The following is a 12,661-nucleotide window of genomic DNA, read 5'->3' as shown; positions in this document are numbered from 1 at the left end:
TGCTTCACATACAGGTTGGAACTTCACGTTACACATTTCTGCCTGGACCAGGCGGGAAAACACCGGAGTTTCTGACCTGGACCCTGGACTGCAAGCCCTTGCTGTGGTGACGGTGAACATCGCCCCGTCGCCCCCTCTATGTTCCTGCTTCGGGGAGGCCAGCTACGTATTCCGGCTCCGGTCCGACGCTGATAGCGGTCCCTTTGGAGCTCTGTGGTTCGACCCTCAATGCTTATCTGCCAATGGTGCCTCTTTGAAATACTCCTTTTTACCCGGTACGACACTCGTCAAAATATTGTCTGAAATGTCTTGTCCCGCTAAGCGCTTTAAAATTATCGATCATTTTAATATGTTTTTTTCTTAGAAGTTTACCGATTGACTGAGATTCGTAGAAAAAAGGGGATATCAGAAACCAAGTGGGCGCTGTTTATGGTAGACAGTATACTGCACAAAATCTGACATTTGGTGGCGCTGTTGCCTGTATTGGCAGCCTCGTTCCAAGAGATTACTTTCTACCTCGTTGATAATAGAAATAGCTAGTGGGAGTGTACGGTTCGATGCCATGCAGACGAGCTTTCTCTTCTTCTGTTTTGGCAACACGCATTATGAACATCTTCATCCCTTAAAAATTCATGAAAAGTCCATTTCTCGTTGGAAAATTTTGGAAAGCTGATGAGATCTAGAGATTGTCAAGGAATATTGCACAAGACTTTTTTTAATTCCACTTCTTCCCCTCCCCCCCCCTTTTGTTCTTTCAGAACAAATCTCTAAAGGTCTCTACATTGATAACCAGACATCGGAATTAGTTTTGATACGCCACTCCGATACACCACTGCAGTCTAGAAATTTAACAGTGAAATGCACAGCTGAACATTCTGCGAGAGGAGTTGACCAGACTCGAACGGAATCCAGAGTGATTGCCATCCAGGTTGAACAAGTGCCAGACTGGTACGTCATCAGCGTCAGACAAAACAGGTCAAAGGTCAGTGAAAACACAACTAAGGCTTAAGGCCGTGACATACCTGACAACTACTTCTATGCAACTAGTTCCAGGCAATCTCTTAGGTGAAAACAATTTAATTAGGTGTAAGTTCAAGGGTCTGATTGACTTCCATAACTTGTTGGCAAACAGTAGGCCTACTTTGTTTTCCATATATAGGGTTCCTGTTTGAGGTTATTAACTTTAGATAGTCGACACCTAGTATGACCTGATATGCTTGCCTGCACAAGCTAAAATTTCCACTTCGTTTTTGCTTGTTCTTTTCTTGTTTGGGTTGTCAGTATTTGTTGATGTATTTGTTTGTATGCTTGTCGCTTTAAAATTCCTGAAATGGTACGCCATGGAAAATGTGGAGTATCCACGTCCAGAAAAGGTTAAGTATACACTAAAACAATGTGTGCAAATTGATTGGTGTTTTGCCCAATCAACCCAACACACCAACTGCCGACACCCTTGGGCAAATTCTTCCCAATAAGTGGTCAATTTGTATCCGAATGAACCAATGGGGTACCTTCATACCGGTGTTTGGCAAATAACATTGTCCAACAGCATTTAATCAATTTTTTGTTATACAGTGTTGAGGTTGCAATGGAAATTTGCCTGTAAAAATGTGGCCTTATATTTTCAGCCGTAAAAAAACATTTAAAAGTCGTGCATACGCAAACGCAGCCCGACTAGTACCATACAGTATTTCATTCTGGTTTAAGGGGGATCACCTTGTGTGGATTCAGACGAACGACCCAAGAGTCCAGAACTGGCAGACGATTGGCGTTTCGTTGGCGGGAAAACACCAAGATGCCTACGCTTTCATCCCAACAACGAGCACGCCACCAACGGCAGCCCTGGAGCAGTCCAGCGGGAAAATCATTGGTGGTAAGATAAACACTGAGTGCCTTAAACCCTCAAAAAGCTGCCTCTGACCTAAACAATTCAACCACCGATATCTTTAAACTTGGTATGGTTGTAGACTCTTTCATGTACAAACTACTAGTTCAATAAAAAAAAAGGTGTTGTAGCATGCTGTAGTGCTTTTTCTCATACCGTCAACGACACCAAGATCTCAAAGTAACACTCGAGTGGACTTTAGTGTGCGCCACTCACACGTATTTTACAGAGCCAATTGAACAATGTACGCTAACTCGGTACCATTTTCGTTTACACAAAGTAACACCCGTTTTATTTCACCAGTTGTTTTTTTGTAGTCCTACAAGAGAACGGATTAATTACATGTACAATCCTGTCAAACGTTTCAAAACTTTTTTGGGTCCAAATTGTATTTCCGTAACAGTGAAAACGAAGATCTTTCGCGCCAGTGTCCGATGTGCGTGCACACACCTAGGTATTACTTCATGAAACAAAAATTTGTCATATAGCGGTTTTCATGCAGTAACACGTGAGTGGACTTTGGCATTATGTACATGTAATTTGTGGCATCGGTGACGATACACAAATGGAAAACAAATTAGTTTTCCGTATCCTGTGTCGAAACTATATTTATTTTGGTGGGACAGCCACTATTTTCCCGGAAAAACTTCTCGCAAAGAGAAATGTATGGAGTTGATGTGTTTGCTTTCTGTTTCAGAGCTCACGCTCAATCGAACCTTCCCATGGTGCTGTGCGGCCCGTCACTCCCTCACCGTGTATCTGCGGGACGGAAGCCAACACGGCCCGGCCAACACCAGCCAATCAGCGCACGCCCAGGACGTCGCTGTAGCTGTGCAGATTGACATTCAGCTGCTGAAACATGTCCTGAACCTTACCTTACACCGGAACGCCTCCCTGTACACACGGGTAAGAATAAACAAATTAACACAGGGTGTCTCAAAACAAAATCCCGAACCTCAAAAGCGTCCTCATTTTCACATTTTTTTTTACAACACACTGCAAATATCTTAACATATTTAGAGAGTATAGTCCATTAGCTAGTTAACTACGGAAAGGCTCATTTAGCCTCAGCAGGTCACATTTGTGATGTTGCGAACACAAAAGAAGGGTGCTATTGATTTGGGCCAATGCTTAAGGAATTACCCAAAAACAAACAGCGCCCTCGAATCCCCACTGTTTGGCTAGTCCCAACGCACACATGTTGACGTTACATACATGTACCTAGTGTGGACATTCCCTTTTTTCGTGCTGTTAAAAAAAACCTGTGAAATTAGGGACAATAGGGGGTCCACAATTGCCGGTGTTTACAAAGATGGGTGCACTTACATAGTGGCACTTATGGGGTACCGGGAACAAAGGGCAACATTTGGGACAAATTTAGTCTGTCTTTAGAAATTGAAGTACCCAATAACCATAACGCTATGGGTTTTGAGATTTCTGAGGAGACAAAGGAGAACAAAAGAAGGGAATTACGGTCGAACAATAGTGGTACCCCATAAACCCCAAATACTACTGTAAGTGTGGGTGTGGACGTGGGCACACAATGTATCTGAAAACTTGTTTATGTGGACATCTTTTGTTCGGAAGTCCACACAGTGAATGTAATGCTTGTACATGTATACCTTTCCACTAATTCCATGCCCGGGTTTTTCTTACGATCAGGTCGTGGATCTGGAATTCCCATCGTGCGAACCCGCAAACGCCCTCCAGCGACAGCCTCCCACCAGCCTCATCCAAGATGGCGGCCTCCTTCGCCTTGAACACTCCTCATTGCTTGTCTACGTGGTCGATACCTCGCCCCTTACAAACCGCAGCCTGACAGGGTACACGGCTGTTGTGCAAAGGCAGGTCGGTTGGCGTGGCGAAAGCCTCCAAGCCGAGCTGGTATTGCAGATAGAGATCATAGGAGAGCGTAAGTTCAATACGACGTTCAAACATTCTCACAAATAAAATCTTCATATACACTGTTACTTTTGGTGTTGGGGAATCAAGTTTGCATAGTGGTACTTTCCTCGCCTTCCACCGCTTTGGCCTGGGTTCAAATCGCGCCTGGCCCAACATTTGGATTGTATTTTTATACATGTTCGTACTCTATAAAGCGCGTCCCGAAATACCCACAACTTTGTTTTTTTGCGAGGCTGTAGCTTCAAGACAATGGTGCTCCATGATGTGTGACTCTGGAATGTAACCCAAGGTATCATTGAAAAGCGCACAGCTTCAGCTTTCAGATGATACCTTGCTTCTTGCTTGTAGATAAATAGTCTGGCCATAATAACCCTTTCAAGTAGGGTTACCTTTTTTTTGAGACACCCTGTATAGAAAAGGTCAATCTTTCTTTGGAGGATTGATAATAAATACATACCTGTACATGTAATTATAAAGACTTTTTTCAAATTTTTTTTTTTTCTTCAAAAAATTGTTCAGCATTCTTCTGTACATCAATAACATTGCAATTTTGGGCACACAGCTGTATTCTTAGATGATTGAAATAGCTCATACGGTTATAGTATACAAATATTGAATGCTTCGAGTGGTGTAGTAAAACTAGCCTCCCTCGGTGATCCATGGAGCATTCTATTTTCCCGAGGCGAAGCATTCAATATTTGTTTTACAACACTTCACCCACAGATTCTGCTTGATTTTAATATTTTAAATTATTTAAATCTGAACACAGTTGAAATAAACTTCAATTTCAATACAAAATTGGTGGAAAATGTATTTCTCTCTTCCAAACCACCCCTTCACGAAATGTTTGAACCCAACTCTGTGACGCGTTCTCTTTGGAACAATACGCGCTACGTGCAACATACCAGCATGCATTTACACACAAATACCGTGCCGTGGAAATAGTACTTTGGTTGCTAATCATGGTATAGTACTTTGGTTGCTATGGGTATAGTACTTTTGGTCGTGCACTGAAAGATAGCAAAAATAGAAAGTATCATGTGACTCGCTCTCGGCCAATCAAGACACAGAATCTGTGGGTGAGGTGTTATGACAAGCTATAACAGCTCGGTATTAAAAACCATTATGTATAATTTTTTTACTCTTGCAGGTAACGCCAAACAAAGGCCAAACTGCGATCTAGGTAATTTCCTTGAATTAAATTGGTTTACCGTAAACACACGTATATTGAAAAAAAAAATTAAAACAAAAGCTTTTAGACAAGCATTTATTAAGAAAGGGGGGAAAATAACAACCTAGGGATATACAACGTTCACAAACTTGATATATATTAATCAGGTTGACATCTTATACACTTCACCAAAAAAGAAAGCCCAACCCATTCCCTTCCAATACTTTTTGTCTAACTCAAAAACTACTGAGCACCTCTCGCTCAAATAACAACTAATCAGTACAGAAATTCCGTAGCAGTTTAGCCATACTCTTTATTTGGCCCACAACAGTGACAATATGTACGATATTATGTAGTTGATGACCAATGATACCGAAAAAAGTTGCACTTTTGTATACACATGCAGGTTGTGGTGTACACTCAATTTGCAACTTTTTTTCGATATTATTTGTCATAAATTGCATAATTTCTTACACTTATTGTTTCGGGCCAAATAAAGACAATGGCTGGATTGCTAAGGAATTCCAGTACTGATTAGTCGTTATTTGAGCGAGATGAGTGCAGTATTCTTTGAGTTAGACATAAAAAGTATCGGAAGGGGGACTTTCTTTTTTGGTTGAGTGTATTTTGTTGGTAAAAATGTTGATTGGTCATATTGGTTTCCCATTTTCAGATTCTGTTAAAAGGCAGGTCACTAAAATGTACTTGTGCCTCATTTTGTTCTGTTGGATCCATAGAGCTATATTAAATTACTAGAGCGCTAACTCATGTACAAAGTGATGCCTGCTGGGCGCATCCATGTTTGTACACAAAACCTATGGAGAACTAGAAATGGTGTACGTATTTTGTACGTCTATTTGCATATCTGCGTTTGTATTCCATATCGGTGCGTCATCGAAGCCAATGCGCCCCAAACCGAAACACACGATCAGCAAATGAGCGTGTCATTTAGCTCCCTGCTGCAGTTGCTTTTCGCCGAGACTTTTTTTAACCGTTATGACGCGCATAAGTTGTTTGCGTACGTTCTACTTGCGTGTTGCATTTTGAGTACACTTTAGAAACTCAATCCATCTTTTGATTGTGTTCCACAAACACGCACATAAATTCAAAATGTCTGCGCCCAGAGCGGCTTCAAAGCTTCTCCCCGCGCAAGAATGAAGAGTTAGAGCTCTAGTAATTTAATATAGCTCTATGGTTGGATCACATTTATCCCTCTTCTGTAGAAGCCTCTTCAGCTACTTGCTCCAGGCACAATGCCAGGGAAGACTGCGTCAGCGCCTGCGGCATCGGTGCACCGGACGGCCGCTGCAGGTGGCGCGAGCAGCAAAACACAAAGGCCTGCTCCGAGGATTTCTCGACGTGTTCGCCGGACTTCAGGACCTGCCCCGATGGCGTCTGCGACAATCTGGAAAGGCTTCATCCGCGGCTGTGCCCGCAGGATTGCATAGGTGGGCAACAGAAAGGACACCACCAAAGGTTCCCCGCGGAAAATGAACACATAAATGCGTGTGCACAATAGGCTCTGGCCGTCTTGCATGAAAGTCTTGCATGAACTCTGTCAAAACAATCCCTGCCAGAGCTTAAAAATGTGACGTCCCAAAATGCGACGCCGATGGCACATATGGAACTTCAGATGTAAACCTAGAGTTGTAGTTATTTGGTATTAACACCACATAACTACATTACTGCGCATCTTTTGCTTCCAATACGAAGTTTTCATTAACATCTTTCCAAATCGTTATAAAACAATTTCTGTTAAGTATTTAATCTATTTGTTTCCTTTTTTTTTTTGGTAGTTATACATTTTGTGGGAAACTGATGGGTCCTTATTTTGGTCAATTTTCCGGGAACAGACTTACAGACCGACCGACCGCCAAGTAACATGTAGAAGCCAGAGCTTAAAATGCTCTTCAAATTTTTACGATTGCGGTTAATTCGGGCGATTCACAGTGCAGAGCACCACCAATAGTTTGCCACGGAGAGTTCATTTTTCCCAGTGCATTGTGGGAGATGGTCGACAAATTCGCAGCGCGGGACATTTGAAATTGTTCGTTTTTTCCGGTCATTAGTTTCGTAAGCGTATATTACAAGTATATGTTTGCCCTTTTCTTTTCTTTGTATCAATATGGTGATTTTTTGTAAGGCGGCAGAAACGCTATGCTCCTATCTATAACATAATAGCTCAAGTTTTCTACTGACACTCATTCAAATGGGCCATATTTTGTCGACCGTAAACTTGAAAAGTTGACTCTGCATGGCAAACTCGTGGTGGCGCACTGCATCGTGAATCGCCCGAATGGTGGTGGCTATTTATAGACAAACACAAAGGTGCATGTTTCATGAGCATAGGCAAAGACCAACAACTTTGATACGTATTGTCCATACTTTTTACCAGTGTAAATACCAAAATAGATAATAATTGTTATGTTGCTTATAATACAGAGGTTTTTAAACGAATGAGGCTAATTTGAACAATAACAATCAGCCGTTGTTGAGATAAATTCCCTACAGATTTGGCATTGTTGGCAGCCCTGCAATATTTTTTTCTCGCTGCACAGATAAGACAAGTTTCCGCTTCTATAAGAATCTATAATTAAGGAAACCGGGAACCAGTCTAGTCGAAGGGCGGATCTCTTTGTCCGCAAAAGCATTTAAAAGTAGAAGCATTGTTTTTAATATAGGCTGCATGCAGATGCCCAAAATGTACTGCCTTTAGTTTTGTTTCATTCTCTTTTTATTTATCTTTTTTTCCCCGAAAATGTAGAGACAATGGGTGCCAATTCAATGTTCTCTATGACGCTAAATGGCAACAACGTGGGCATCAAGAGCGCCATAGGCCCATGCTCCTGTGACTTCGATGGACTGGGGTGCATGTGTATGCACAGACGGCTACCCGTCAATTTGCAACGACACACCACCATGCTGCAGCAACGTGTTGATCGTACGTATTAGGCTATCCATTGCGAGTAACCTCCACTAGAAACTTCCGAGAGAAAACAGTCAATCTAAACTGTAAACTGGCCAGCCCTCTTATCTATCTTAATCCTTTGTCCAAGCAGTGGCTTTATAATCCCTAACACTTAGTGTAATAAAGCCACATGTGCTGTCACACAGCTGATATTGACTGGGGATTAGCAGCTTTATCTGATAACAGGGGACAGTTTGTTGACAAAGGGATTAACAAGATAAGAGTGTAAGGCTAGAAGTACTGTATTCTTTCCGAGTTTACAGGCCCTAACTCGGAAAGCCACTAGAAGCACTAACACCTGATGCAGCTTCGATCCATGAGTTGGGCCACCGGTATCAAATGATCAAAAGGAGCAATTGTCATAGCAATTTTTGGCAACGTATGCACATCTAGGGCCATGTTCAGACATCGTGTTAGCTAAAACGGTAAAAGTTAAAACGGTCGCTCACCACGGGAGGCCCGTCGTAAAAATAAAACTACCGAGCGTCCAGACATCGTTTTAAATATAGAAAGTTCAACTCGAAGTAGTTTATCTCAGTTTCTAAGGTCACGAAGAACATCCGCCTCGGCAAAAACCGCGCGCTAAAAAGAGCCTTGGCTCTTCCATTTTTACAGTTCGCTACACGTGGTCCAAGCCCCTCACCGTGTGATACGTGTTGCCATGCCGTGTTTGACATCGCAGCCCCGGCCGGTCATGTAGCGTGGCACGCCGGTAAACATGACGACAGTCACTTGTCCACCACGGCAGTTTCCCCATTTTTTGGAAGTATCGTACATCGACCTTACATAGTACACCATTTGTGTTTACATTTTGGGGGGCTATTTTTTGTACCTTTCGTGGTGCCAAAAGACATAAAAAATGTTCTGAAAAGTTGTTCGAAAACCAGTGTTCGAAACAAGACGTCATTGAACAGATTTCACTCAAAGTTTAACACATCATCTTGCCCGCACAACATGTCAGTCACGTGAAAATACACGTGATATTAACGTTGCAATAGTGACCAATCGACGCCAAGGTTTTCCTGGTAGTTGAATATATTAGTGTATTATGATAATTATGCTCCGGTTAGCGGTTGTTGCGTTGGCATCTAAATGTTTGTCATGCGAGTGAGCACGATGTGAAACTCGGACCATGTGGTCAGAAAACTTGCGGAAATTGGACTTGAAATTGGATTTTTTTTTTTACGGACGGAGAATTAAGGACATTGTTTGCTTAATACAAAAGCGCGCCACGGAGAAAGCGTTATGTAACTCCGGGTCACTGCGCTGGCTAAAACGGGCAGCGTTTTAGCTAAAACCGTTCAGACATCGTACTGGAAGATAAACTCGTTCTGGTTATTTGCTAAACCCTCCCTCCGAGGGGGTTTAAGTTGCCATTTTATCTTCGAGTTTAACTCGATTCGGTCTAAATAAAAAAGCGTTCAGACATCGTTTTAGCAAGAAAGTTACACTGAATCGAGTTCAACCGGTGTTTTAAGGGAATTTAAAACGGTGTCTGAACGACCCCTAGAAGTGTTATAGCTTTGCAGTGTGAGCGGTGGCAGTTGTTTGGGTGTTATCACTTTTAATTTTTTTTTCAAAATGGCCGCCAATATGCTTGTTACCGGATTACTTATATATGGCAACAAGCATGTTTTGGTCGCCATTTAAAAAAAAAAAGTGATACATGTAGCACCCAAAAAGCTGCCACCGCTGCAATGCTATCACATATTTTTCCAACTACAGGGGTGCATACCTTGCCAACAATCACAATGACTATTATTCCCTCATTCGATACCGACCAAACCCCCAGGCTGATGGCCTATATAGAGTAATGAGCATGTGTAAAATGGCCTAAAGGAGTGAGAAATATAGCTGGAATAAATATTGTCCTCCGCAACCAAATTTAGGATCAGTTTTACAAACCTCAGCCTCGTTCCAGCTTCAACTCAATTTTGTAAGACCACTGGCGTTCAGTTTTTTGTAGCTTAAAAAAAATTGATCCCATTGTGAAATACAGAGCGAATAGGTGGAATATTTTTATTTCGATTTAACACCGTGCCGAATGCTTCTAAATATTTTATAGTCAGATATCCACAGCTAAAAACCAAGCCGGGTTTTGGAAAATCGTGAACAAATTTGTTTCATGGGGCAGGAAGTAGCCTACTTACTTAACATCATTCAATTAGAGTAGCATTTGGAATCTCGGTGTACACAGTGTAACAGTTTTGACTTCTTTTGTAGAAACAATTATTCAAGGCTCATGTTGCAAACATCGTTTAACATAATTTTATATAGGAGAAGATTGAATCGAATGAGTGGGATCGGATTTGAGTTGTGTCTTGATACAAAGCGATTATTTCTATTTTATTTTATATTTATTATTATTATTTTTTTTTGGGGGGAGGGGTGATTTTCGGTAAGGGAAATAGTTACAAGGAATGATATTCAAGGGAAACCCGATTGAAAAGAATCTAAAATGCCAATGTACATATAGTAGGCCATCAGCCTCGATGCACAATTTTGGCCACCGGTATCAAATGAGGGGAATAATCGTCGTAGTGATTTTTGACAAGGTATACACCTCCAGAATTGGAAAATATGTGATAGCATTGCAGCGGTGGCAGCTTTTTTGGTGTTATCACCCTTTTTTTTCAAAATGGCCATCAAAATGCTTGTTACCACTCTAGGGGCGGTATACCTTGCGCATGCGCACTATAATCATTTATGCCCTGATTTGATACTGACCAAACCCCCAGGCTGATGGCCTAATATCAGCTTGGGTGGGATTGGAACCCACGCCACAAAATGTAGAATGGCGAGGGACGTTCTACTGCGCAGAACTGACTTTCCCCAAGGCACGGTACCGGACAGCATTATGAAAGTCGCGTAATCGTTGGTGTTTTTTGTATGTGCAGCAACCACAATAGGTCTGGTTCCCTATTCACTTCTGACAACAGTGAGCCCAAGCCTCTTAGTCTCCCAGCCCGACGGATCGGGCACCGATGAGTGTACCTACTGCAACAGCCTGATCGCGGTAGTGATGGCTTTTTTGGTGTTGTGCGCCTTTGCTGTCCTCGTCTACACACGGGCCAGTCGCGGTTCCCCACTCCGACGGCTCTTCTCCAGTCGGGACTACAAACCGCCCGTGGTCATCGGGGGGTCGGACTCGCGTCTCAACTCGGTGCTGTCTGAGTGTTCGGACGATGGGCTGCACCTCAGCAAGGGTTCCGTCACACGGTTAAAAACTGAGGTCTGTACTGTTTTTCCCCTGTTCGAGCAGGTTTTATATACTATGTGTAAAAAAAAAACATGTCCTACTTTTGATCATAAATAACTCTTGTTTGTTAACAAATGGAATTAAAGCTATAATCCATCATTTGCAGCCATCCGAAAAGTAACTGGCGTAATTATTGTTGAAAAACATACTTGGTTGAAAGATAGTAAGGAGACTAAACTCCCTGTGAATTTATTCTTTCTGGCAAGCTGTCATTTTGAAGTAATCAACGAAAGAAGGTCTTTCCAACGGTGCGTCTTAAGATGCACCGTTCAATGAAATAAAGTTTGTATGGTAGACTGGTTATCTGACTTCAAGAGGTAATTTGAAAATATTCCCAAACCCCACATGCAATAAGTTTTTTGTGTGGGACAACCTGTATCATGCGTACATCAATGCAGGATACATGTAGGTGATTATATCCGTCCGAAATCTCGTGACAGTGTCCAGAAAGTGAAAAATGTCTAGAATTATTTAATGTCCTTGTTTGTCTTTAGTTCGACCCAAAGTGGGAGTTTCCTCGCCGGAATCTTGTGCTGGACAAGGTCCTTGGGGAGGGGGAGTTTGGCTGCGTGGTGCGGGCGCAGGCACTCAGCCTACGGGGCCACACTGGGTACACCACGGTAGCTGTGAAAATGCTCAAAGGTAAGTGTCAATAGTGTATACCAATTCTTGAGTAAATCTGGGAGTTGTTCTTGGCTGCCTCGGGATGATTCTGTTAGTTCGGTGAAAGATGATCGGGAAGCGCCACGACAATTTTGGACATCAAATTAGGATTTGCCCTTCACCGACGTAAACACTGTATACTCGGTGTGTTACACCAGATTCGAACTGGCAAAACGATCCCGTTAGCTCGGTGGTCGAGTGGTAAGACATCTGCACTAGAAAGCAGGAGGTCGTGGGTTTGAGTCCCACCCGAGTTATTTTTTTCAACTTTCTCTCGGGAAGTAACACACTGAGTATACAGTGTTTAAACGTTGGTGAAGGGCAAAACCTAATTTGATTTATATCACCCCGGCGCAAAAATTCCATCTTATAATTTTGGACATGTTCAAAATTGTCGGGGTGGTTCGGGAACTAATTTCAATTCCTGGTTTATTCTTGTTGTATTCATAACTATCGGTTTGATTTGGCTTCCAATTCGTTCCTAGTTCGTGATTATTTTTGTGTCATTCTTAAATTGTTCTTACAAACAGCGAATGATGCCATCATTAATTTGTATTCGGGATACATCGAGGTATTCGTGGCAATAATTTGGGAATGTGCGAACCTAGCATTAGATGTTGAAGTCCGTCATTTGACAAAGAGTTCATTCAAGTGTTTAGTTAGCACAAACAGAGACTGAAGACCTTGATAGAGGACTTGAGGTTTTCATATTGTATGACGTAATGTGGAATTTTTGCATTGTAAATTTCAATCACATTGGTCACAAGTACATGTCAAGTCCGGCCACAAGTAACGCCGGTATCAAGAATA

General features: G+C 42.2%; 1 protein-coding gene across 1 annotated transcript in view; it reads left to right on the top strand.

Annotated features, from left to right (window-relative positions):
- LOC119731432 (proto-oncogene tyrosine-protein kinase receptor Ret-like) overlaps positions 1-12,661 on the top strand; it is a 43,449-nt gene that overhangs the window by 14,334 nt on the left and 16,454 nt on the right. The window contains exons 4-13 of the mRNA XM_038204602.1: positions 15-275; positions 759-982; positions 1,708-1,873; positions 2,583-2,791; positions 3,548-3,797; positions 4,941-4,973; positions 6,185-6,409; positions 7,726-7,902; positions 10,827-11,161; positions 11,683-11,830. Coding sequence (XP_038060530.1) covers positions 15-275; positions 759-982; positions 1,708-1,873; positions 2,583-2,791; positions 3,548-3,797; positions 4,941-4,973; positions 6,185-6,409; positions 7,726-7,902; positions 10,827-11,161; positions 11,683-11,830 — 2,028 coding nt within the window. The remainder of the gene's footprint in view (positions 1-14; positions 276-758; positions 983-1,707; positions 1,874-2,582; positions 2,792-3,547; positions 3,798-4,940; positions 4,974-6,184; positions 6,410-7,725; positions 7,903-10,826; positions 11,162-11,682; positions 11,831-12,661) is intronic.

The sequence above is a fragment of the Patiria miniata genome, unplaced genomic scaffold (genome assembly GCF_015706575.1).
Source record: "Patiria miniata isolate m_02_andy unplaced genomic scaffold, ASM1570657v1 HiC_scaffold_23, whole genome shotgun sequence".
NCBI lineage: Eukaryota > Metazoa > Echinodermata > Asteroidea > Valvatida > Asterinidae > Patiria > Patiria miniata.
The sequence above is the reverse complement of the archived record's forward strand: the minus strand, read 5'-3'. Positions and strand labels throughout refer to the sequence as shown.